The sequence below is a fragment of the Protopterus annectens genome, chromosome 1.part1 (genome assembly GCF_019279795.1).
Source record: "Protopterus annectens isolate FY-2018-M chromosome 1.part1, PAN1.0, whole genome shotgun sequence".
Taxonomy (NCBI): Eukaryota; Metazoa; Chordata; order Ceratodontiformes; family Protopteridae; genus Protopterus; species Protopterus annectens.
The window spans coordinates 453,393,937-453,421,299 of record NC_056726.1 but is presented as its reverse complement, the minus strand read 5'-3'; the positions used below and the strand labels follow the sequence as shown (position 1 = coordinate 453,421,299).

The 27,363-nt window shown below is 40.4% G+C and overlaps 1 protein-coding gene across 3 annotated transcripts in view; it reads right to left on the bottom strand.

Annotated features, from left to right (window-relative positions):
- Positions 1-27,363, bottom strand: part of CDIN1 (CDAN1 interacting nuclease 1) — a 1,534,920-nt gene that overhangs the window by 628,363 nt on the left and 879,194 nt on the right. For all 3 annotated transcript variants that reach the window (XM_044075938.1, XM_044075929.1, XM_044075948.1), the window contains one exon: positions 2,688-2,753. In XM_044075938.1, the coding sequence (XP_043931873.1) occupies positions 2,688-2,753 (66 nt within the window). The remainder of the gene's footprint in view (positions 1-2,687; positions 2,754-27,363) is intronic.

Here is a 27,363-nt window from a genome sequence, read left to right as displayed (position 1 = left end):
GTGGGCCTTCTCTGCAGCATGGGTGGAGTCTTCCATTGGAGTTCCCCCTCCACCCTGGGGGAACTATTTCCACATGGATCTTTGAAAGGACCCTGGAAATTCCTGAACCACATTTTCTGACCTCCTCAATGATTTCTGGAAAAGGTCCTTTGAGGAGTCAAAAAATGTACTCCAATTGCAGGGAAGGTCTTTCCATCTTGCTCGCACCTGTGGAGCGTGCCTTCTACCTTAAGGCCAAACAAAGATGTTCCATCAAAAGGTGCACTGACAAAGGAAGACTTCAAGGGCTAAGGCACAGAAGTGCACCCAGGCATGCCTCCTAATGGAAATGCCTGAACCTGCCACCTTTGAGGTACCTTCAGCCGCATGTGAAATGAGCCTCATGGCCGAATTAGTAATTCACTGTAGGGCAGCCAAATGCAAGGCCACAGAAGTCTAAGCCTCAGAAGTACTGGTTGCAGAGAGGGATTGGGAGAGTTCCTTAATCAAATCCCTCTGCAATCTAATGAAGTGTACCAAATAATTCAGCGAACTGAGTGTAAGTGTCACTGAAGCATAAAATATGCTTCCCAAAGCTGTCCAACGCTCTTGACTCTCTGTTAGGGAGAATGAGTTGCTTCTTGGTGGCCACTACAACAACCATGGCATTTACCGATACTACCTTGTTCCAAAATTCCTTTCTTTGAGGTGGTGTCAAAATCCAGTCTAGTCTCTTGGGGATCAGCTCAACCATGTCTGATTCCTTTCATGCCCACCTAGCGATAAAGTCAATGAGCTTGTCGGCAGGCTGAGTCACCCAAGGAGGTAGACGGGACAGACCCAAAGGTCTCCAGGAATAGAGATTCCTCTTGGGAAGGGTTATTGGTAGACCAACCAGTCCTCTGCTTAAGGATCTCTAGGATGTCTGCAAATGAGACGTCACTGGGTGGTGATTTTGAGGACCCTTCCCTCTCATCAAAATTGGTATCTACAGTGACTGACTCCTGAGGGGAGTCTAAGTGCCTACTCTTGCACTTGCTCTTCCTAGGGACTTCAGTGGGGGGCTCTGGAGAAGTATCAGAAGAAATGGTAATACCCTGCTGCGTAGCCTGAAGACTTTGGGTTAGCAGTCCCTGCGGAGTATACTGAAGAGGCTCAAGGTGCAGACACATACCGGATCCAGAGGGGAGGAAACATCCATCTTGCAGCAGCAGAAAACACTCTCTCCACTACCTTGAAAGCAGAACACCCAGGGGAGAAGGAAGTCAAGGGGTAGAAATGGCTCCGAAAACTTCAGTCAATTCCAATACCTCAGATCCGACAGGGACGCTTCAACTCTGAGAGTCGTCCAGCTCTGATGCACTCAGAGCCGGTGCACGCAAAGAAGGCCTCGGAGCCGAAGATATAACTATCTTTGGATATGATCCAGGCGGTCCCAGAAGACTCAGATCCAGGGGCTCCGAAACGACTAGTTGGATCACAGAAGTTGCCAAGATCGGAGATGTAGAACTATGGAGGGCTTCCTGACCTGGAGTGATAGGAGCCAGAAGAACTGCCATCTGAATCTGCACGAAGACAAACTTCCTTATCATTCTATCCACATCAGCCTTGGTCAGACTTCTGGAAAAACGAGATGATGTCACGGAGGGAGACCTGGAGCACTGGCAGGATTCCAGAAAAGGAGATGGTACCAGATCTATGGTGCGGGAGTAGAGAGACTTAGGCAATGACTTTGGATTCATATGATAGGATAGAATCAGAGGAAGTCGATTTACTTTACAAACGCTGGCTTTGGGGAAAGAGCAGGCTTTGGATCAGATTAAGAGCAGGCTTTGGATCAGATTTCTTATTTTTCTTCATAGGAGGTTCCATCACTGGATCCAAGGATGGAGTTGAGGATCCAGATGCAGCTGACTGCTTTTCAGAAAGCTCCTTTTGCTTAAGCTTGGGGGGGTTGAGTGCCAGATACAGCTTCAGAGAAGGAGGAAGGTAGCAAGCCTTTTAGAATGAGCTTGTTTTTCCTGTCAGAGATGGCCTAAGGATTAAAGGACTTGCAAATTTTGCAATCTGTTTGAAGATGTTTTGGGTCTAGGCAATAGATGAATAAAGCATAAGTGTCCAAAAGCAGTAATTTGTGACCACATTTTTAAATCCCAAAGACTTTTCAGACATATTGATAACAAAAACAAAAAAAAAGCAAAACAACTTTATTTAGTAAAGAGAAAGAGGAAAGATACCAACAATGGTATCAAGAATACATTCAATATGTAGAAAAACATCGGACGGCACAGAGGTAGCGTTGGTGCTTCACAGCAAGAGGTTCTCCAGTTTGATTCTCAGCTGGACTGCCTCCTGTGCGGAGTCTACATGTCCTCCCTGCGCTTATGTGGGTTTCCTCTGGGTGCTCTGGTTTCTTCCCACGTTACAAAGACATGTATCTAGAACATTTCTCCCCAGGCCTCCGCTGAAACTTGGCTTTGTTCCAGGTTGGACTTTCCCAGTTAACAAATGTTTAATAAAAATTTCTGTACTCTTAGCTGAGAGAATTATGTTGCCTTTTTCTCCATCAAGAATTCAGCAAGAACATTTTTTTAAGTAGCTTGTCTTCAAGAGATGGTAATTAGCATGTACACCATTAAAAAGTGATGGGTTAGAAACAACCATAAACATGAACATAATATATAAACATGCTACAAAAAGAAACTTACCAACTGGTACTTCTAAAATAATGTCTGGTGTTTTGTCATAGCCCTTTGCCCGTAGCTGATTTTCATCTACACAAAAGACAAAATATTGTAAACACACTTCATCACAAAAGACAGGACTTTTGTCTTCTGAACGAGTACAGAAGTTACTGTTTGAGCCATATACACGTTTATGATACTGTATTTGATTAAATGCACCTGCTATGAAAATCATAGCAAAGAGGACAAGTTGTGTGCAGTTTTTCAGTGTTTAACATCTAGTTCTAAAACATAAGCAATTCAAGCTGTCATGTTGTGTATGCATTTCTGTTGGCTTTTTTCTGTCTACAGTAAATGAGACAGACTACTTGATCATCAGGACATCAGATTTTTCAAGGATATCTGGTTTCCCAATAACAAAAGACAAAGAACACACTATTACAAATGCAAAGTAACCTTCTTAAACCATTTATTCAAGCTGAAAACTAAAGAAATCTTAAATATATTAAAATACATGTTGGGATAGGGTCACCACACAGAGAGATTCCTGTCTACATAAATAAATGGCAAAATACATTTCTTCAATTCCATTCGTTCATTATATTTGTTTCTCAGCTTTCTTTGATTTACAACATTCAGAATTTACTTAAACAGCAAAAGTAACTATTTTCCAGATGTTGTCTCATTTCCTGAAAGTAATTGTTGAATTTTATTTAAATCAACTGACCTAAGAGTAAATCAGTTTGGCAGATACAGCCTACTATCACTCCATAAAGAGTAGTGTGGTCCACTGAAGATAGCAGCCCTCAGACATTGTTGAATAACACAAGGGAGGGAGGTAAATAAGGTTATGTCATAATAACTCCCTTCAGAAGATAAACTCCCTTAACATCCACACCAGTAACAGCTCGGTCACAGAAGTCTGGGGAAGGAGGAGGAGTAGGAATCTGGGATGGCTGGAAAGAATGAAGCAGGGAGGGGGAAAACAATTAGCACAGCTCTATTTTCCTAAGTCTACTGCAGGCTGCTGGACTTTACAATGAAATACTAGTACAAAATAAGGCACCTGGCTGTTGGCTGCTGACTGACTTCCTGAACGCATATCATACAAAGACTGCATTTAGTTATTTATTTATTTGCTCTCTTTAGCTTTCCCTACCTCCCCATAACCATCAAGCCCATGACCTATGAAGATGGCTGTCAGTGCAACAATTGTGGGGGCCCCGGACAAAGACAAGAGAAGATTCCTGTACTGCCTGAGACCTGAGCCAGGTACAGCACATGAACATCTTTTTTCTACAAGGCTTCCAACACCATCAGATGTACTTTGTAAACACTCAGTGTTGAGGAAAGTCCAAATGTCAGCACTCTGAAATGGAGGTAATATGTGCACTGGAGGAATATGTGTACTGCAAATAGTGACGTCCCAGAAGTCATCTACCATATGCAGAGACACAATCCAAACACCCTGCAGGAGAAGAAGCATGACTTCCTACACAGTCAATATCCAGAACCAGATGCACCAGACACATGGGATGAAGTTGCAGAGGTCGAGAAAGGGATATAAATCATTGGGTCTATATTATATGAACAAAAGTTCATACAAGTGAACGTTTTAATGAGAGATACTCCCGGACATGGAGTTGCGTGTTGTGAGAATGCAGTACAGTGAAGATTGGAGTTTTTGCCCTTTCCTCACTGTAGTGCGATCTCGGAGTTGAAATATATATTTAGCGGGGAGACGGGGGACAGCTCCCCACAATATTGTTTTCGATGTCCGGGATTTTCGCTCATTGAGCGTTTGCTTATATGAACTTTTGTTCATATAATATAGACCCGAAATCATCCATTCCTTTTCAAACTAGGAAGAATTGAAAGAATAATGTTTAATCAAGCTCTAAATAAGGGTCAGCCTCTATGACCTCTTTCAGCAGTACAGTCCAGGCCTGTCCGTAACAGCGCTACAAATGGTTTGGAATGTTAGTGGAGGCCTTCAAAGGACAGAACTTAAGAGCTCTATGGTATGGTTGAGCAACACCAAGAGCACAGCCCAATGGATCTTGTTATGACTCACCAAGTTAAGGAAAAGTTGGCAAACTACTTCATAAAACAAGGGTATTACCAGACTATAGAAAAGACTGGCACGATTAGGCTAATGATGTCATTCTTTTGGGTAACTTACCAGACAGAGGCAAGATCATGAGATTCTTAAGCACCTTCACTGGTCTGCAAGTAGGCTTCTGCCTCTCTCAGTTTGGCATAACCTGAAAGAAGAGAAAGAGGAGGAAAAGGACCCAATGATGGTTTCTTCACATATGGCTAAGTGAGGTTTAAACTCATTGAATTCTGTTCCCTGATGCTAAACTCACTAATTGCTCTTCCGATAGGAAATTCCTGCTGGTGAAATTTCTGCTTGAATGGCAGCAGTGATTAAAAGTGGAAGGATTTTTCTCTGTGAATATGTGACCTAAACTAAGTAAGGGGCATGAGGGGTGTAGCCATCTACATGGGGAGCAGGGGTACTGCTCCCATAAAAATGCTTTCCTGTATATTTTGTAGAGCTGAAAGTTCACCTGGCTTATTTCATCTAGTGGAAACCTCAAGGAGCTTCAACAAAATGTAAGGAAAATCCTGTGAGAATCATAGAAATCCCCCACAGTTGTGAACACCTTCATCTTAGGGGTTCATCTCTTAGGCACTGAGAGACCTGCTCCAATGACCTGGCCATCTAGAATGTTGTTTCTAAGGTAGTACAGAGTCAGTTACTCATGCATTCTTGCAGATGCTTATTCTTGAACCTTGTGCCTTGTCTACTGACAGCACCTACACAATCAAAACTGTAGAGGGTCATGTAAAAGCTCATTTTGTAAGTCATTGACAGAATCTTAACCACTTTCTTCTTGACCCAGATTCAGGGAGTTCTGTTAACTTTTCTTCAGAGTCTGATCCACTCTTAAGGAATGGAATTCCGAAAGGTGAGATGAGTAGCCGAGGGCCCAATGCCCCAGTATGGCAAAGGAACATACTCTTTTGCCTCATCTGCTTTGGAAGCTCTGTCTGGCAGTAACATATTACAATGCTGTGCTCTCTTAGATCTATGTATATAGGACTGAAGAAATTATGTAAGAGTCAGCATGTGAATGCCTGGTGAGGGGTTTGTTTTGTTCAAATTGGGACTTAGTAAAGGGCATCTGCCTTACTGGGGCCAAAGAAGCACAGTCTGAATGGTTTCGGGTTGCTATTAGATCACATATAAGCAATCATATCTCCAAAAGGGGAAAGAACCAAGGCTCATCCTCCCTTCTCCCAAGATGCAGTCAAGAACTTTGAATTACTGTTATAACACTGAGGTGATTAATATCAAGTCCACTATACTCAAAGCAATATAATGCAGTACCACAAACATCACTAAACCAAAATGTTTAAATAAAGTGCTTTTTCAGGCAGGTATGCAATCCTCTACACCCCCCCCACCCCCCCGTGCAGAACAAAACCTTGCACCTCTTTATATAAATACACTGTTGCCATGGGGAAAAAAGAAAACAACAAACACTCAACAAGTAATGTGTTTCCCCTCCAACTCTGCATATACTAAACGAAAAATTGGACTGCTACTGTACTTCAAATAAACCATAACAAAATTAAGAAACATAAAATATTTTTTCAAATTACTACACAATACAAAACATCAGAATCAGTTCTCACCCAAACCCTACAAATAAACCTAAATTCACAGGACCAGAAATGAATATAATTGATTCCACAATCCTGCATCATCTGGTATTAGTAAGTGTAACTAAATGAAAAGTCTCAGGGACATTTACAGGAGGAAATAATGAGAACTACATGCCAATGCACATAGGACATGAAACTCAAGGTCCAAGGAGATGTCAGGGGAAAGAGAACTGTTGGGAGAAGAGGAATCAATGTCCCTGTCTGCCGCAGAAAAAATAGCATCCGTACTGCTCATTTGGGAGTTGGGGTGTCCTGGTCAAACTGTGATGTTGCTCTTCTGACACAATGTAGGGAGTTAGCTGACTCTGTTCTAGTAGCAGAATACAAAAAATTACAAAAATGTTCTTTAGCACTCCTTGAGGATGTAGTATGTCCTGCAAATTCTCATGTTTCAGTAAGAAATGTTCTTCCTTGGTCAAATGAAAAGCTGGCCCCTCAATACAAAAAGAACTACCAAAGATAACCTGTATAGAGAAGTTAATCCTGTTATATTATCAAATCACACAGGACATTTCTAACGTTAAGACTACACTTATTTAAGCTAATATGCCTGTTTAAAATGAGGAACCTAGACATTGCTGCTGTGACAATTCCTGAGCTGGCAAAAGTTGCTAAATCAATATCATCATTCCCCTAAAGGGATGACTTTTGAAGATCCACTCTAGCCTGCAAGTAGCAGAAGACAGTTCAAGGAGCTTGTCTAGTAGGAAAGTCTGGTTTGACAACAGCTTGTCTCTTTAACAAGTTGCAAAAAGGAACAAAAAGTTATTGCTATCTATCTTACATGCATGCAACCCCACTGCAGTGCTTCAATTGCACTGGTATGCTCAATGTAAAATACTGAGAGAGTAGCTGCCTTGTTCAAAGACAGTATAATTCAGCTTAAAGCAAACATTTCAAATGCGTGTCCAACACCATTCTGCCTTTATTAAAAAAAAAACAGAAAAACTTACTCTTACAATAAGATGGACAGATCTAACCTTCTTTGACAGGAAATAAAACAGCAACAAAAAAGGCATTCAGCAGAGAAAACAGTGGTCACAACCTACAGCCAACTCAAAGTTAAACACAGATACATGAATACACATCACAACCTAGTGTTAAGTCTTCTCTGAGTGGAGGGTTCTGAAGCCAAATAGGTTATCAAAAGTAAACAGAAAAAAGCTGCACTTTAATTCTCCTTTAGTAGTTGAATGACCAACGATAGTCTCAGAAGAAAAAGGCAGCAGTCCAAAGTATATCTTGCCAAACAACAGAAGGGAGTTAAATCCTTTGGCAAGTGGCCAAGGATTGCTAACATTTGCTTAGCCAAATATAGAAACTGGGCAAATGACCTTCTGGCAGTAAACAGTTTGTGAAAATCACCTTTAATAAACTCTGCTTTGCTAAACAATGAGTCCAGCAGCAACAAACAAGCCTCAGAATTGACACATTTAGATATGGAAGAAAATTGTCCCGTGAAGTGATTTGTGGTCCGGACAATAATGCTTGGTGAAGGCATACAAAGAAAACCAAATGGCCACAGTGCAGATGAATGTAATTGAAATATCCTTGAAACAAGCACTAGAATCAGCCACATCCAATGTGAAAAGTCTAGCTACAGCAGTTTTCAGTGGCAAGGCATGATTGCTAATGATGATGCAGGTGGCAAGCCCTAGTTTGTCTGCCAGCTGTGAGCCTTCTTTCCCTGGAGTGAAAGAAACAAATGGCTATTTCTTCTAAGTTCATGCACCTTCTTCCTGAACTAATGGTACATACACCAGGGATGTGAAGGCTCTGTCTTTCCATGATTTTTGCCTTGGCAAAGGAAACGGGGAGATGGTTAAGGAGGAAATAACTTGTTAGTTCTAAGAGAAAATGATCATCATGAAAGACAAAAAAATGGCTCCGTAAGTATTAAGCCCAAAAGTAATGAGAACTTGCTGAAATGATGGCCACCAGAGTATGTAGTTTCCAAGAAAATATTAAGTATTAACATTTTGTGCTTGTAGAAGTGGTAAACGAACCTGTCAGTCATGAAATGCAGATCATACAAAGGGAGGGGTTATTAAAAAATGGGCAATGAAACACTCCTCTCAGAAATTACCTGATAAACTTCTGCTAGGCCACTGTTTTGCCCTACATAAGGTCATGAGGTGTAAAACAGCTGGAATGAACATCCTGACCATGAAATAACTCAGGACCAAGTTATACAGGTGCCTTACAAAGATAAGGATAACTTGTAAGCTGAAAGACCTGGCATCATAAGATACTATTGGCAGCCTCAGTCACTTCTTATAGTCCTGCCAAAAGACCTGATGGTAATCAAACGGTTTACTTTAGAAGCCAAGCCTTGAGCTGAATCCTTATGTCACCCTAAATGGTAGCATCACCCATGGTTAGGGCCAAGAGAACTTCCTCTACTGTAAAGGACCTGACAGCCTAAATATAAATCTCCCTTGCCATAGAATGGGGAAATCATCCATCACTATCTTCCCCAAAATCTTAAAATCCTGCATTCTCCTGAGTTTGAAAAAGGTCAACATCTGCAGTGTCCCATTTCAAGAAGAACCAAATCAAGCAAGACTTTGGTAGCCACACCTCTAGTAAAGAATAGTGATTCTACCGGCTTGCCTAGTGAGAGAACACTGCTTCTGCCTACGACCCACTGCTGTAAGTGCATCACCTCCTGTGCAAGAAATAACAATATATATATTTATTTGCATATTTACATACTGCTACACACTCAATGGATTAGGAATCAGCTGGTTGATGTATAACCCTACCCCCTCTCCACTGGAGACAACTACCCTTGAACTGTATACATTCATTCATTTATACTGTATATGTATTGCATTCATGTGAAGTAGGTTTCCCACTCTCCTAGTGAAGCACTCTTCATTAGGACCTGAGAATGTCTGGCTAAAGGAATGGAAGCAAACCAAAAGGCTGGTAGTTGTTGGCTGCCACTGCATGGCCCATCAATAGTGACTGAGCAACAGATGTTTATAGGAGTGTAGCAGCTCTGTATATTGACATATTCAAACTAACATCCACACACTCAGATGTGCAAAACACATCATGACAATCAGAACAATAATCAACGCACAAAAGCAGCAGTAGAGTCTAGGCCTGGACTTGTGGCAAGTCCTCACCCAGGCTGTTAAGAGTCATGACTTTCTATATCCTCTCTAGTGGAAGGAGTGATTTGCACTAGTGTGTCCAGCTCTGATCCTGTACAAGATAGGACCAGAGGATACTTCACCCAGTTTATGGTCACCCAGGGATTGCAACCACAGCAATGACAACAGCAGGGATGCTTCCAGGGAGTCATAAAATAGGGACTACTAGACAGAAGTCACGTAGGTAAGGGAACATGTGAAGAACATCTTCATGTAAGGTCCTGGTCAACTACTGACAGCGATTCCGCAGTCCCTCTGGGGTCTGAAAAAGATTCCAGAGTGTCATTACCTGGAATTCTAAATGATGCTCACCCATAGTGAACCATATAAGTCTCCTGTGTGGACCTAAAACATTTATGCATTAACGTTCCATGTCAGTTGTCCATCTCACCTTCATTTTGTACTGATGGGTTCGGAGCTGAGTTGTTTACTAAAGCTCGAGATCTTCAACCAGCTTGTGGCTTACTCCCTATCCCATGATGCTCTGGTGCCTTCCTCAGATCTTGTTTGCTTGTATACTAATGCTTGCATGTAACTCCCTATTATTTATAAAACCAAAATAGGGTCAAAGCACAAAAGATGCCAGTCAATAACTTCTTGATCCTCTAGAAGCCAAGGCTGGGGGTAGAAGGGAGGGTCGTAAGAATGAAGATGAGATGGCAACTCACATGGAACGTTCTGGCTGGTACATAACTTCTTTCATTCTGTACTGATGGGGCAGCGTCCCTAGCACCAATTTTCTTGGGTGGCTCACAGGAGTATATTCTTCAGGACAGCGGACCCAAAGGACGGCCTGTCCCTGGAGGCCAAATCTACTTTGTAATGAGTGATAAAGGTATGAAGCCTCACCCACGTGGCTGCCACACAAATGGTATCTATAGGTAATTTAGAACTAAATGCAGAAGAAGTGGAGACAGCCCTAGTAGAGTGATCTTTTATTTTGTCTGGCAGCTGTTTATTTACTGATTTATAACTGAACGAAATGCAGTCGGACAACCACCTAGATAACAGTAATTTTTGCTACAGGCAGACCTTTTTTGCAATCTGAAAATTATACAAACATTTGATCCATCTTTCTGAAGTCTTTTGTTCTATGTAAACAGAAACACAACTGTCTATGGGCATCAAGTTGGTGAAGCATATATTCTGCCTTATTGCCATAATTGGGGGAAAAAACTGGTACGTCTATGGATTGATTCAAGCTGGATTCTGAACGCACTTTTGGTAAAAAGGTTGGGTTTGTTCATTGTGGAACAACATATATGGTGGTTTAACAGATAATGCTTGTAACTCCGAAACCCTCCCAGCTGAGGGGATAGCCACTAGGAAAATGGGTCTTCCACGTTAAGAACTTTAAGTCACATGATGATGCAGGTTCAAAGGGGGGAAGACTTATCCGGGATAGTACAAAATTCAGGTTCCATGGTGGTAGAGGGAGCTTAATGGGTGGTCTCAAAAGTTTAGTGCCTCTCAGAAAAGCCTTTGATAGTCTGTGGGACATAATATTTGGCCCTTCATTCCCAAAATGAAAATTTGAGATTGCTGCTAATTGTACTTGAAAAGTAGCTGCAGCTTCTCCTTCATTAAAAAACTTCATCAAGAACTCTAGGATGGAAGATATAGGTGCTGAATAAGGGTCAATATGATTCTCTAATGCCCAGATTGAAAATATTTTTAATTTGCTGAGATATAATCTTCTCGTAGATGTCTTGTGAGAAGAAATCAGAATATGTTGTGCTGTAGATGAAAGGTTTTGTAGCCTGGCTATATTTGGAATTCGGGGCAGCCAAGCTGTCAAGCTGAGGGTCTGAAGGGATGGATGGAGAGTCCCGATGAATGGATCAGGAGAGCTGGTACTGGGTCCAGAATCCAAGGCTCTTCCTGAAGATGAGGCCGTAGGAAGGGGAATCAAATCTGATGAGGCCAGTAAGGAGCTATCAGAATTAAGGTCATTCCCAAAGCACTGGCTTTCTGAAGAACTTTGGGTATCAACGGAAATGGGGGAAAAGCATAGAGGAGACCCAGGGGGCCAATCATGTACAAGTGCATCCTTTGGGGATTCCCCCGGAGGGGTTATTAGGGCAAAGTAGCTGCTGCATTTTGTGTTCATGGACGTGGCGAAAAAATCGCTAGGCTGGCCCCATTTTCAGAAAATCATTTCTGCCACTTCTTGTTTCAGGGACCACTTGTGAGGCATTAGAATTGCTCTGCTGAGTTTGTTTGCTGTCATGTTGGGTTTCCTGGGATGTGCATTGCTATCAGAAAGCACTGGGAGGAAGCTGCCCACAGCCATACTCTTAGGGCCTCTCGACAAAGGGGGTAAGATGTGGTTCCTCCTTGTTTGTTTATATACCAAACAACAGACATATTAACCGTCTGGATTGCAACTGTTCCTAATGGCCAGCATCTTCCATTATTACCTCCTTCTCTGCTCCTGGAGGAAGGTTCACCACGTGTGTCTTGAAAGGCTCTCTGGGATTTTCAAAACCACATTTTCCCTCCATTTTGACCCTTGGGATAGGGTCTAGAAGGTGTAGAAAAACGGACGCCGACGGGAGAGTCTTTCATTCCTGTTCACACCTGGTTATTGTTTCTTTGACTTTAGGCCCGAACAGGGATGAGCCTTCGAAGGGGGGGGGTTAAATAAAGGATGGCTTGAAGGGTTCCGCAAAGTTACACAAGCGCATCCAGGAATGTCTCCTTAGGGCAATTCCTGAACCTACTGACCTAGTCGCTCCCTCTGCTGCATAAGAGAAATCTCTCTGCAGCCTAGTGAAACAGGTAAAATAATTCAGTGACCTGAGTGTAAAGGTCGCAGAAGAAAACATGCACTTTCTGTATCTTTCCATTGTGTGCGAGTCTTTGTTCGAGGGATGGACAGAAGTGGACGTCTCAGACAACTCCTTTTTGGTGGCTGCTGCTGCCACCACCATAGCATCTACCAGGACCCCTTTTGTTAGAAAAGTTTTGTCTTCTGGATAAGTGCTAAATTTATTTGGCCTCCTATCGACAGGTTACACTGTATCTGTAGACTCCCATGCCTTTCGACAAACCAGTTCCATGAGTTTGTCAAAAGGTGGGGACACCCAAGTGGTGGAAGGGCGAGGCCCAAAAGCCTTCAGATAAACAGACTCCTCATCAGAAGGGGTGATGGGCTTCCAGCCGCCTCTCTGTTTAAGGATCTCTAAGATGTCCACAAAGGAGACATCTTCAGAGGGCGACCGCGGGGACCCTGCTGAGTCATCGAGGTTTGTGTCAGATGTGACTGACTCCTTTGGGTAGTCCAAATGCTTCCTCTTGCATAATCTCTTCCGAGGGACCTCTTTAGAGGTTTCGGAAGGGAAGGGTTCACCCGTTGGGGCATCTTGAGGCTCTGGGTTTTTACATCTGTGTGGAATCGGTAATGCCAAGACAGACACCGGTGCCTTTGGGGAAGGAATGGCTGGACATGAGAGTGTGGCTTCCGGCTGTCCACAGGAACAGTGCTCTCCTCATGGCTTTGAAAGCTCCCCTCCCATGATTCGAGGAAACCCCTGGATCCGAAGAACCAGAAAGTCCCCCCCCGGCCCCATGGGGGTCAGCTCTGAAGCCGAGGTAGGAGCCGAACTCACCTGCACCAAAGCCCTGAGAGATTGGATTCGAAGAAAACTCGGCCCGACTCCCCTCCCCAGACCCGACCGGAGAATGTCGGCTCCTAGACCTCTCGGATGGTGTCGAAGTAGTCTTGAGCGGTCAGGAGCCGAAAATCCTGGAGCAGGTCTCGGCTCTGACAGTTCCACCACTATCAGTTCCTTGCATTCCAGCTCTGAAACAGCAACTCGGGTTGGAGGAAGAACTGATGTTGGTGGGATAGGTGTAGTCGGTTCCGAAGCCTCCTGGGTCGGTTCTGACAAAAGTTTTGCCAGCGCCGGTGTCCTCAAGAGTCTCTGCACCACACAATCCACATTGTAATCAGAAAGGTTTCTAGAAGATCGAGAAGAGGGAGCTGGAGATCCTGTGGTCTGTAAAAAGTGAGACTTTAATGTGGGAGATACCGGCTCCAGTACAGGGGACCGGCTCCTCACTTGGAAAACCAATGGCTCCAAAGCTCATGGAGCCGAGGTAGATGGTGTCTCAGATCTGACAGACTTTGAAGTGATCTGAGCCATTTTTGCTGACATTTTCAATGGCTCTGACTGGTCTGAAGCAGTAGAAGATGATCTTTTTGAAAACGCAGCCAATAAATTTAACGCACACTCTAAAACAAGCGGAATTATATGTAAATAAGCTAATTCGATGAACAGGTAAATAGGGAATCAAGATATAACAATATCTTTGTCAAAAACTTAGTAAATATACAAAAGAATTTTTTTTGACTTTGCCAGAGCTGAAAGAATCACCTGATCTGTTTCGGCGGCAAACGAGATCAGAGGAAGGCACCAGAGCATCATGGGATAGGGAGTAAGCCATGAGCTGTTTGAAGATCTCGAGCTTTAGTAAATGGCCGAGTCAGAACCGAGGATTGGTTCCGAACCCATCAGTACAGAATGAAAGTGAGATAGGACAACTTCACATCAATCATCATATTCAACAGCACCATTCATGTGCATTGTAGCAGCAGTGGCATGACTCCATAGAATGTTACCATCTGCAATTAAAATTACCAGATGTGAAGACTGAAGAGGCTGACGTCCTCAGCAGGAATGAATGTCTGTCTATCTCAGAAGCAGGAAGAGACAAGAGTAAAACCCCCAAACCTTGTTTCAAATGAAGGGGCTACCTTTCTGACATCATTCAAGGTCTAGGTCACTCTCAAGAGTTCCATTTAGATTATTTGGTCTGTTAGTGGAGCTCCTTATGATAAGGACATAAAAGTTGAAAGGTGTGGTCGAATGTGACCAGGTCTAGAGCTGAATGGTCCTTGTTGATGGCTCTCCAAATTAGGCAGACTCAGAAAACACCACTCCACATAGGCAGCCCATGGCAGCAGCCCTAAATACTGTGGTTGGACAACTGAAGTTGTCCTCTTGGGTGACTTGGCCACCACAAGAGTTGTAAAGCGCTGATGAAACCTGAACAACTTCTCAGATGGCAGGGACATTTCTGCCTCTTTTGTGGTTGGCTAGGTCTGGAAGTGGAACAGGAGGGTAGTAAAGGGGAATCATTCAAGTCCTCCACGGTGGCGTTGGCCTGTTTTCTTCTTAAGAGGTCATCTGTCTGATCTTAAAGAGGCTTGGTCACAAAGCAACTCATTCTTAAGCTAGGCATCCAGGAATATGTTTCTAAGCTCTTCCTTGCAGAAAGATAGTCCTAGCCACACAATCTTGTGCAGTTACATAGCTAAGCCAGTACCTGTTGTCAGAGCATCAGTGCAAACTTACACTGTACCAAATGACCTTAGGGAGGTCTCAAGCTTTTTCAGGGTCTCAACAAAATGAACGTCTGGTGGATGGACAGTTAAGACAAGTAGATGAGGGCTCTAAGCCCCTGCATGGCAGAGGAGTATACTCTTCTGCCAGAACTATCCACAACCTTGGACTCCCTGGCTAGTTGCAAAGTTCCAAAATACTTTCCGAATGACCTAAGTCAGATAGATGAAATCACACAAGAGTTGGCTCAAGGATACTTGCTTAAAGTTGGCTAGATAGTATCCATCCATCCACAACCCTTTTTTCCTATTTTTGCACATAGAGTTGGAGTGTTACTTCACCAGTGACAACCATCTAGAGGCAATGTTTACACGCCAGGTGGCTAGCTCTGCTGTGGGTATCAAAATCAATGTAATGGCTTTGGGAGATTGGCGGGCTTTCTGAACTCTCTAAAGATCGTTAGGTAAGAGCATTACTTCATTCCAAGAGGCATCTATTCAAACAACAATTAGGGCTCTAGTCCTTGGCTGTCTATCAAAAATACTGAATCAACGGACCACTTACTGGGCATGAAACATCATAATGCATTTGTTTCCCTATTTATAATCACTGGCTAGCTGAGCAGATTCTAACTGCCCAAAATAACTGGTCAAATTTACTTTTGTCTGTAAAGTCATGTCATTGACTTGTAGGCCTTTATAACATAGTTCTAATTTATGGTTGCTGTCAAAGGCATGCTGCTTCCATGTCCTTTCAACACACCACCAGAGAGAGGCCACCAGGTGCTGATTTTAACATTGCTCTACCACCCTTCTACCTAAGCCACTAGTTAAACAAAGCTGTAGACTGGGTTTCATCCTGCTACACCATGGAACTGACCACAAGATAACCTTATAATAGGAAAAAAATCTCATCATAAACAACACTACTTATATTTCCATCCCTGTCAAAAGGATTACCCTGTTTAAATAACTAGTAGATCCACCACCTCCTTCAAACATATTCAAACAAAACAATTTGTAAATTCCATGGTCAAATGAAAAGTTTACATCAACTCCAGCCCCAACTACCTAGACATACCAAGAAACAATTGACGAAAATCCTTCTTATTCATATCCTTATCTATGCCCTGCCATTAATCAGTAAATCAGTCTTAAATATACTTAAAACTTCTAACATGCCTAAAAAGAGATCATCACTACCAGCTCTCATCAAACAAAGATAAGCAGCAGCAGCTTTAAACTGGTGTACTTATATGATGATGTAGCTTAACTGATTTTCATATTTGGATTGCTTTTTCTTTATATTCTGTACTAATAAGATGTCATTTTTATAAGCCTATGAATGCATAAGCCGAGGCACTAGTTTGATGTTAAATTAAAGTTTATAAATGCTGTACTAATCACTATATCCTGTTTATCTGGTTCATTCAATCACCCTGCTCCCACTTTGCCTAACCATAGCCCTATAAATAACTTGACAATTTCAACAAACTTTTAAACTCGCATACTCAGCATTTCTAAGGCACTGTTTGTATTTTGCTACACAACTACATTAATGTGCCATTCTGATTCAGTTTAGCATTAAAAAGAAGTACTCTAGAATCCACACATTTATCTTACTAACTGCTATTTAGGTTCATAGGTAGGTACTAAGCTATTGGCCATAGGGCCTATATAAGCCTAGCCAAACGGTACCCTGGCTTTTGCCACCCAAGAAAATTATTTTCCTGTGCCCCTGTCAAGCATAGCTGCAGAAGTGATTCCCAGGGTGAATTTCCTATCTCCCATCCAATCATAAAGATTTTTCTTGAAGAGTGCTAATAAGGAGCTTTGTTTGATATAGATAGGTAGTTTGTTCCAGAGCATGGGAAGTCTCTGGGACAGGAATCTATCCTTCCAGCATGTTCTGTTTATTGTGGTGACAAGGTTTAGGTCCCTACAGCGTGTAGCTCGGATGGATTGGGATTTCTTTACGTGGAGCATGTCCAACAGCTGTGGGTTTGACACAGCTTTGTATGTTAGGCAGAGATCGCCTCCGAGTAGACGATATGCGACAGAGTAAAGCTGGAGTTTTTGAGACGGTCTGCATAGGGCATATGTTTGAGGCCAGTAATCCTCTTTGTGAGGTATTTCTGTGGCCTTTCCAGTTGTTGTAGATGTTTTGTGAGGTACATACCAAAAGGGGCGTTGTACTCTATAATGGGTCTAATGAGTGATGAGTAGAGGGGAACAATTACCTCTTTTTTCCTGGATGAGAAACCTTTTGTGACGAGGTGTGCCATGTAGAAGGATTTCCTGACTACTGTGGCAATGTGATTATCAAAGCAGAGACTACTGTCCACCTGTGTCCCAAGGTCTCTTATCACAATTTCGGTGTTAAGTAGACTACCGCCTATGTGGTAGTTCATGGGTACAGAGTTTTTACCAAAAGGGATGACGATACACTTTTTGGCATTGAGTTGAGGCCATGGCTTTGACACCAGGCATCTGTCTCAGTGAGGCCCTTTTGTAGGATGTCCACATTGTTAGGAGTTTTGATTATGGCTCCTAGTTTGCAGTCGTCAGGGAACTTTGTTAGCCAAAGACCTTCTGTGTTAGCCTGTACTTCAGAGAAGCAGATACCAAACAGGAGAGGACCTAGGACTGAACCCTGTGGTACTCCACTTGTCACTGTTCTGAAGTTGGATTTAGAGTTTGCTACTTTCACAGTGTGGGTTTTGTCAGTGAAGCACCACTGGCAAATATGAAATTTCTCTGCAGTATTGCTTAAAAATTACCTTTCTTAATAACTTTACTGAATATTTCTTGCCTCACTTTACCAAGAAAAGTGACATGGCTTCCTATCCAACAGAAATATCTACTCTTTGTCACGTTTCATAAATAGCTTAATTAAAAAATGTTTTCCCTTTTCCACAGGCAGGCTCTCGTATGCCATGCCCATTAGAACCCTTGGTTTCTCCATTTAAGCATCCTACCTTTTCATACCCCGCATAATATATGTGTTGGTAGTGACCAAAACTTTTCAGTGCTAGACCTCCCTAAACTTTCTGAATCACTACGTGCCTTTCAAAAAGGAAAGAAAAGTATCCTAATTTTTGAAACAAATGAAAAAATGTTTAATTCTGCCAAATTCAAATGTGTCCAGGAAATATATCCCATAACTTTCCTGCTTCTGCATCTTCCATTCAAAAACACAACCTATCAATAGTAGTTACACATACAAAACTTAATTCTTCAACGAAGTCTAGCTATCCTTTCCAACATCATCCAAATACTTTAATGTTAGAAATTTTGTTTCTCTCCTCTACTCTCAACCATTTTTGAGATATACAAGCTAATTATCAAAATGGAAACTGACATTTACTAGCTATTTTTCTCAAGAGAAATATATCTGATATTGAAATCCTGTCTTTTATACATGTACACATAATAATGTGGAATACTGTACTTATTAGGGCTTTATTATGCTTGAATTGTAATACTGCACACACACACACACACACACACACATATACATATTTTTATTTTCCATAATATAAAACTATTTTATATATATATATATATATATATATATATATATATATATATATATATATATATATATATATATTTTTTTTTTTTATATTATTTACTGCTCTGGTACTGTACTGCCACTATTTTATTTTGTTTACTGTTCTTGTGTCTGACCTATATTATGTTGTTGCAGTACTGCATATTTCATGAGTTTGTACTCCTGAGATAAGTCTAAAAAAGGTGCATGTATATTACTGCTCTACTCCAATTAAGAAAAAAATAAATTTATGAAGGCTGGAATGGAACGCCCACAGAGGTTCCTCACTAAAAGAATATAGGGCATAAGTAATCCAGCACCAACAGTCTAAAGGCCCTATTCCTGTATTTTGTCTCCTACAGGCTGTTGCGGAGAGATCTATGCCTGGCAAACAAGGTATTATTAGATCCCACTCTGATGGACCTCCTGCATATCAGCAAAAAAAACAGCACCAGGATTACCCATTCTAAATACTTAAACCTTGCCTGTGATATAAATAGGACCTGTTGGACAGACAGGTATGTATCACAGACACTATCCCTTCTCTGGAACAGGCTCCCCATCCATGTGAAGCAGAGTTCCTTCCTAACCCAATTCAAGTGTAACTTGACACCTAGATGGGAAACAGGAAATACATCCCTGGTTTGGCACCTATGCCTCTAATGGACACATGCAGCCTGTAAATGGTTCATCTCTCAAGCCCCTGCTGGTAAATGTTTCACATTCCAAGCTCTTGATTACACTTATCAAGGGTACCAGAACTGGTCAGAGATTTGGTATGCATGGCTAGGCTTAAAAAGGCCCTTGTGGTCATTAGCCTAGTAAATACCTATGAACCAAAACACACAAATGCATCGCTCGATTTTACCATTTTACCAATGTCACCCCTGTAAAAGATATTGAAATCAAATGATTTTTTTAAGCTTGGATGAAAGGGTCTCTTCTGGCACTCGGGGCATCCAGCACAGTAGTTCTCCATTTCTTTCACTATTTCTAAACAGTAAAACCTTGTCAGCATACTTGTTTTAGTTTTGTCCATTTCTAAGTCTCCCCAATATATGGCTAGGTTCTAATTTCAACATCACTAGGATTCTGAAAAGTTTGGGAATCAGAAGTTGGCTCAGTATGTCCTCTCTGCCTTAAGATTCTCTGTGGAATAAATCCTTTTGTAATTCAAAGTATAAGTACAAAGTGGGAACATTTTACTCATCTTCTTCACCTACAACTCCAGGTATATTTCGTTTTACTTTGCTTAAAGTGTTATCTTCCCACTGTGCCTTTTTTAAAATTTATCTGACTTACCTGGTGGTCAGTCAGCTTTGAAGTTTTCTTAAGGTAAGCCTTTGTGAGGTAGAAAAAACTGATTCCTCTTCTAGATATACAGGCACTAGGATCTCGGGGTCTAAATCTTGTCCTTCAAAAGGCAACTCATGCTAGTATTCTTTAGTGTCAGCTGCTATTGTTACCCTCTAGGTTTAAATGTGGTTACTAGGCATGCAGTCCAGGAGACTATTAAGGAGCCTAGCCCAAAATTCCCAATTGCCCCAAACCCTGTCTGGTTATCAGTAGGTGAATGAAGGCTGCAAGAATCAAACGTACCACAGGAAGTAGGTTGTTGACAGCTCATACCCTTAGCCTTGTGGCCCAGCAGTCAGATCTTGCGTTGTTCTTTTTCTGTATAACACTGGCACACAGTACTATTTCTTTCTTCTGTTTAGAGTTCCTGCACTTTGAGTCAATAGAAAAACCATTAGGACTCTGTTTAAGTTAAGTTTGTCTTTCAGTGTATCTCTCCTATTTCTTTTCTTCTTTAGGTCTCTGTGTGAGTGAGCACCATTCACTCACTTTTTTCTTTTATAGGTTGCTCTCCCCCTGCAACCAGTATTTCAAAGCAAAATGTATATTTAGCTTTAGGGTTATCTGTTTTAGCTTAGCAGAACGTTAAAGTTCTGCTCAGGTTCTGCACTTTCCATAATTCCTAACTTCCTTTCTTTTTAATACTCTCTTCCAGCGAGTGCTTGATTCCTTCTCGTTAGCTCTTATAGTCATTTCTTCTTCCTACTTTGTAAAACTTTCAACTAAGCAACTCCCCTCTTCTGCTGGCTATATTCCTGACACAGGTGTGAGATGATGCATTTCTTTAAATGGGTTTTGGAAATGTGCAGGTTCTTATCAATATAACCTTAGCCAGACATAAGTAGCTTTGAAGATTTCTAATAGCATTCTTTGGTCTTTGCTTGATTCATTTACTCTTTTGTATGCTTCTGAACTTACCACATCCCATTTTCCAGGTTAGGCAAAGGTGGTATCTGTAGTTTTATCCATTTGCTGGCTCTTCTCCCCACTCTAAAAACATGGTCTATTAAAAGAAATACCTTCTTTAAGCAGTGCCTCTAAGTCCTTAAAGTGGGGAAATATCTTTCACCTATTACCTTACCATTTGTTAAAATGGGAAATACAGCAACAGACAACTTTGCTTTTTGGTAAGGATTTTCTTTTTATAAACATGCACACTATTTTATTATAAGCATGACCATACTGTCAGACACTAAAAGTCCCTGCATTGCCCTTCCATCAATTAAGACACTGCACTTAATTAGCACAACAGCAAAAAGTTGACTCTCTTATTGCAGGCAATTCATCCCATTCCATAGGCGTAGCATCATTACTAGCAGTTTTCACAGATGTAACAGTGTTGCCATTACTTGTTCAAAGTCTAGCTATGTGGCTCCTTTTTACTCACATTTAAAACAGTTTGTCTACAGATATTTTCTACTTGTAACTAGAATTTGATGTGCTTTTCAACAGGTTTAGAATGCTCAGATTTAAACATACTTCATTACTTAATTTCTCTGGTCTGACAATAACATTTTCAGTGTCCTCAAAATTCAATCTAAATCCCACACTTTTGTACAGTATCAGGTAAAATCCTTTTAAATTTAACAGTATATTGGATATTTGTATCACTTTATTTTTAGTATGCTGACTCTCAGGATCCAATCTCAATCAAAGTATATATTTTAAATCACACAGGTGAGATTTTATAGTTTTGTTAGGAGACAATGTCTAGCTATGAAACTTTCTAGCATGTGTCTCATGACACGCACCAGTTTGAGCTAACAATGCCTTCTTTACTTTTTCACAGTCCAGAAAGTAAGTCCCTTCCATGTCCATGAAGTCTTCTGAAGGCTTCCCAGTAGGGTCCTAGCCTGTTCACTTCAGTGCCATCACTCCTGATGGGCATACCTCACAAAGACACCAGGTATGTTTTGAGGTCTTACTCCCCTGTCATTTTTTTCCACTGTGGAACACTCAGTCTCAGACATTGAGCAGCACACTATCATACTCTCAAGCAGCATTGCTACGGTGTGCAAGAGCTACTCAACTGTGGTCAACTTGGTGTTTAGGCTGATATAATGCAGACTTACCCCACTCAACAACAACATAGCAACAATACCACAATACTTTCTCCTTAGGTGAGGTAAACTGACTGAAATGGTATAATTTTGTGCTGGAACCAAAAAGGCAGCTGTTTTTTTTTTCGGCATAAATAATGGTGCGAAAAATGCCAACTAACCCTACCAATGTGATATATTAATGCACCGATATCCACAAATTATCAAAATGCAGTCTTATTGCAAAACAAAACAAAAATGTCAGTTTTGCAGAGTCTTCTCAGACAAAAGAAGTGCACAAAAGAAAATTAACTTTTTATAGTGATAACCATAGAAAACCAAATAAAGTATAATCTTTCTTTCAAAGTTCCAGTCTCATAAATAACGGGACACAGTTTCTCACACAAAGTCCAGTAAGTCTCACATGGAGCTGGAATTAATGTCACCAGCACATAGTTACTTTTACTTCAAGGTAAACTCTCCTCTGTCTGGATTCCTTTGAAAGAAGATGACCAGATTTCCTCGAGTATATTCTACATCAATTCATCCTACTGCTACATACTACCCAGAACCATTGTGTCAGGCACACAATTCCCTTCTAGAAGTGGTCAGTTTCTCTGAGTTGGTATGGTTATAGCCTCTTCCTCTTATACTTCACTCAATTACATAATGGGTCTACTAAAACCATATAAACTGAACCATGCTGGAATCCACTATGCCTAATATATAATGGTATCTAACTATTTAAAGCAACGGTTCTATTTACAGCATGAGTTCACAATATCGCTCTCTCTCTCTCTATATATATATATATATATATATATATATATATATATATATATATATCACTTTTAAAAGCAAGAGTTGTATTTACATTTGTTCACTATATCTGCAACATTTTGAGACACCATTCTGATAAGGTACACACATTACAATACAAACACACAAATGTAATATACATATGCCATGCACTGCATACTGAGGTCAGACTCATAAGTTTGTTCCTGTGTCATTAATTATTTTGACAGACAGCAATGCTTTGGGCCCATTCAAGCAGTCCTTCCCTAAATCTAGATGGACAACTACAAAGAAGCACACAGCAGTCCAGCGGAAGCCTCACAATATACTAAAAAGCAAATCTAAGAACTGTAACTAGATCTTAGGCTAGCAGAGACCACAGAGGATGTGACCCTGGTGTTCTGTAACAACACCATAGTTTCAAGACCACAGCTGAATTAAGCAAAGTTTGAAAACTAGATGAAAAAGTGCTGACAAGGAGAGAGACAAAGTAATCAAAGGCAGATGTGAAGAAATATACATTTTTAATAGACACTTTACAGACACTTGCAACAGACTTTGATAGAAGAAGGGGTGACAAAAACAGTGGGGGGCTTCAAGCACACATGAGATATGCACAGAAATTAGTGAAAAATATAAAAGGAAAACAAATGACAATAATCAAAATGGTAGGAGAAAAGACACATACCAGAAAGGCATATTCTTCCTATCTTACGAAAATAAAAAAAGATGTTTATTTACGCTAATGTGGAGAATAGATTTAAAAACTTGAAATAAAGAACAGGTGCCATCTCCATAAAACCAGGAAAGAAGAAAACATGCATTATTGAAAAACAATAATATACAGGATGAGCTGGATTAGCGGGATGGTCATTTGCAAAATGTCACGATTTTAAATCAACAGGGAGAAAAATCAAAAAGGACAGATGAAAAAAAAAAGTAAGAAAACAGCAGAAATAAAATGCTCTTGAAAGATACTGTGTTACTATGATTGCTAGGCTGAAAAACATATTCTTTGGGTGAAGCATGCAACCAAATACAAGGCATTAAAGCATAACAATAAAATACAGCAAATCAAACATCCTTTCATCAAACCTGTGGGGTACAAGGGCAAGTGTAGGACAGTGTTTATTTCCTGTTTATAAACTTGTTTCCAAATTAATGGAACACATTTCTGGTCACAGAAGATGGAGAAATATCAAAAAATGGAAGAGTAAAAAAAAGGATAAACAAGTAATACAGCACTTACAAAAGCACAGTCTGCACATTGTTTTGGGGGTTACAGTTTGGGGTACACATTGCTAATTGATAAGCAAGCATCTACGAGGAGAGGGGAGAACATTCTGGCACATCTCAGGATGACATGTATACATGTTTACTGTGAATACCGGTTGTATTAATTTTTGCATACAACTATTTAAATGAGTACACATTCAAAGGAAATACTTTTAGAGTGGAAGTGAAGGAGAATTTTAATTAGTAGTTTTCTAAGATGGCTACTTATCTGATTAAATAATTAATCCACTACAAATAAGAATTAAGGAGTAACACAAAAACATTTATACTTATTTTTACTGATTTTGTTAGACAATTGTACAATTTCACATGTACCAAACTGGACATTATATAACAGCCCATAAAACAACCATTCACTTTCTTTACTAAATTAGATTTAGATTAAATTAGATTAGATCAAATAAACAGATTCAGTTCTGAACAGAAAATAAAATACAAGTTTCGTGTTTCTTCTACAGGACAGTAGCCAGCAATTGTCAAAGTGCAAAATAAATAAAATAACATAAAAGCATGAAAATTTAAAACAATAACACATTTTCCATACCCATAGCAGGCGTGCTTAACAGGCAAAATAAGATGTGAAACATGAACATGCATGAAGACATTAGATGATTAATGAGATGACCGGACTGCTTTTATCTGTCAGATAATATAAACTAATCTAGCATTAATTATCCATCACATGACATAAACTAAACTTGCATTAATCTTGGGAGAAGAATACTGTTCTAAGTTAAGTCCCTAGAAGATAACAGCCCACCCACTCCTGGCTTCAAAACAAACACATTACAAACCAATATACAGACTTAATAGTTTCATGATGAAACAAAGGAGAAAAGCAATTATGATCACAGTTACAGTTTCTTAAACAGCTGGAAGCAAAAGCCTGTCCCTTTGCAAACTGAATACTACTATATAAACATAAGAATGCATTGATGTAATGCTAGTAACAATAATATCCGTTCTGCAGAAATCACAATATTAAGTTCATTTTTTTCTGAAAATACACTAGCAATTGTTACGTACTAAAAACTACAATTACAAACCGATCAGATTGCTAGCAATGACAAGCTGATTTTACTGCAATGCATGATTATATTTAAAGTATACTGATAATGAAGTTAAATGTAACAGCAGATAGAAGTGAAGTTATGAAAACAAAGAAGAATATTCATAGCTTTAGCAAAAGTCAGCACACTGTTTCCTCAAGCACTGTCCTTGACTCTCAATGCCATTTTGCTATTATCTCTGAAACACCTGATTTCTCCATTACATTTAGGAGTGACCTGGTCATTCAATTCCAGACATGCCTTTCTGTCTTCACCCAACCTCAACTAATGGCCAAGTCTAGTAACAAGGAAGGCTGTGTGGTCTCTCTTAACACCTACTGGGCTGTTGACATTGTCATGCAGCCCGTTCACCTTTCTGCATCACCTTTGATTAAAATTAATGGTCCGTTCCCACCGTTGGGTAGCTTATTTCCAATCCATTTATCAGTCGAAGACAGTAGTTTCATGGCCAATGTTCTGAAACTCTTGACAGTTTTAGAACATTTTGCTGTTGTGCACTATGAAATGTCACTACTCTGAGTCAAAATAAATGATATCTTTTTAATGACATCCAGGAAGTCTTTTTTTCCCTCTAGAAAGCATTTTACACACAGAAAAACAATACCGCAAAATTAGTTTTTCTTTGAACAACTAAGAACATGTGACCTTTTGTAAACCAGTTTTCACATAAAAATTTACGAATACAAATTATTTGAAAATATGCTGCAGAATGCAAAGTTAATATACATTATTTCTAGATAAAGGCACATGAAGCCAATGGAAGCACAGCACAATCCACCTCAAATGGATTACATTGTCTGTGTTATAAGAGGGAAACCAGATTAAGGAGACCAGTATAATTTGTTTAAAAAAAATTTAAAACATTTTAAAAGACAAAAATATGAATTATTACAGAATAAGTCTTGTTTTTATTTATTTATTTATTTTTTTACATTAGCCTATGTTTATTTATGTGACTGGATGCAATGCATTTTATGTTACTTATTAACTAAAGCTCAGACAGGCTGAATCTTGACATTGGTATCAGCTTCACTTATTTCTTCATCTGTTGTACTTTTTTGAGTTACTGAGATACAAATTCTGGTTTTAGCTAATTTTGGCTGAATATGGCAAGGAATAATACTCAGAAATGAGCAAAGAAAAGTTCTAACGATGTCGCTGTTCATAAGACAGCCTGCATTACTTCAGTACTTCCAATGATATCGCATTTTGTTTTTGAAGACATTACTTGCCCCTGATGAACAATTTTATAAAAAGAAATAATTTGTAGTTTTTACAAGGGTAGCATTTTGTAGACTACAACAATGATTCAAAGTAACCATGGAGGGGTTAAGAAATTAATAAGAGATAGGAAAGATAGGCAAGGCCATGACGTGTAACATCAGTCCAAATAGACATCGAAAGATGTTAAATAGCAAACCCCACCTATGAACATTCTTAGAGTCCAGATGAATGATATACTGCACTTGCACGGAGACTACTGGATATGAAGCGAGAGCAACAGTAATGTAACAACTTTTATAATCAAATAATGCACAAGTGCCAGCACAGTTAGCTCATTGGACTATTCATACCCCTTAGGTGTGACAGTCAAGAAATGACAATGGTGGCATCATCCATTGTGGAGAAAGGGGCTGCTTCTTTTTTTGTGAATGGTTATGCTCATACGGCCCCCATACTATTGCTGTGACTTCTGCTGTATGCTTACTATAGGAGATGCATGCATACTTTCCCGTATGCAATCTCTGGCAGATCAGAGTTTTATCCCTCTAAGCCAGAGAAGCATGCTTTGTGTGATGTGTTTTGTTAACAGGGCACAAAGCCTGAACAGAGCAGAGTCATACAAACCAGCAAACATCTGATCCACACAAATTGTGATTACCTGGGGTGTTGTACTGCAACAGAATCAAGATCACCGACACATACTGTGCAGTAGAGTCATGATGTATCTATAGGTATGTTTGTTTGTTTGTGTCTTTCGGCTTTTCCTGGTTAGGGGTCGCCACAGCGGAACTCCGGTCCGCTAATGATTGGTAGTGGATTTTTACGTACCGGGTTACCAGCCCTGACACACAACCTTCAACGAAGGCACGCTCCATTCACGTATGCCTCCACACAGAAGACGCTCTAGCTGAGAATCGAACGGGACAACATCTTGCTATGAGACGATAACGCTACTGCAGCACCACCACCGCAGTTGTAAATGTTGCATCTTTCAGCTTTTCCCAGTTAGGGGTCGCCACAGCGGAACTCCGGTCCGCTAATGATTGGCAGTAGATTTTTACGTGCTGACTTGCCAGGCCTAACGCACAACCTTCAACGAAGGAACGCCCATTCACGCATGT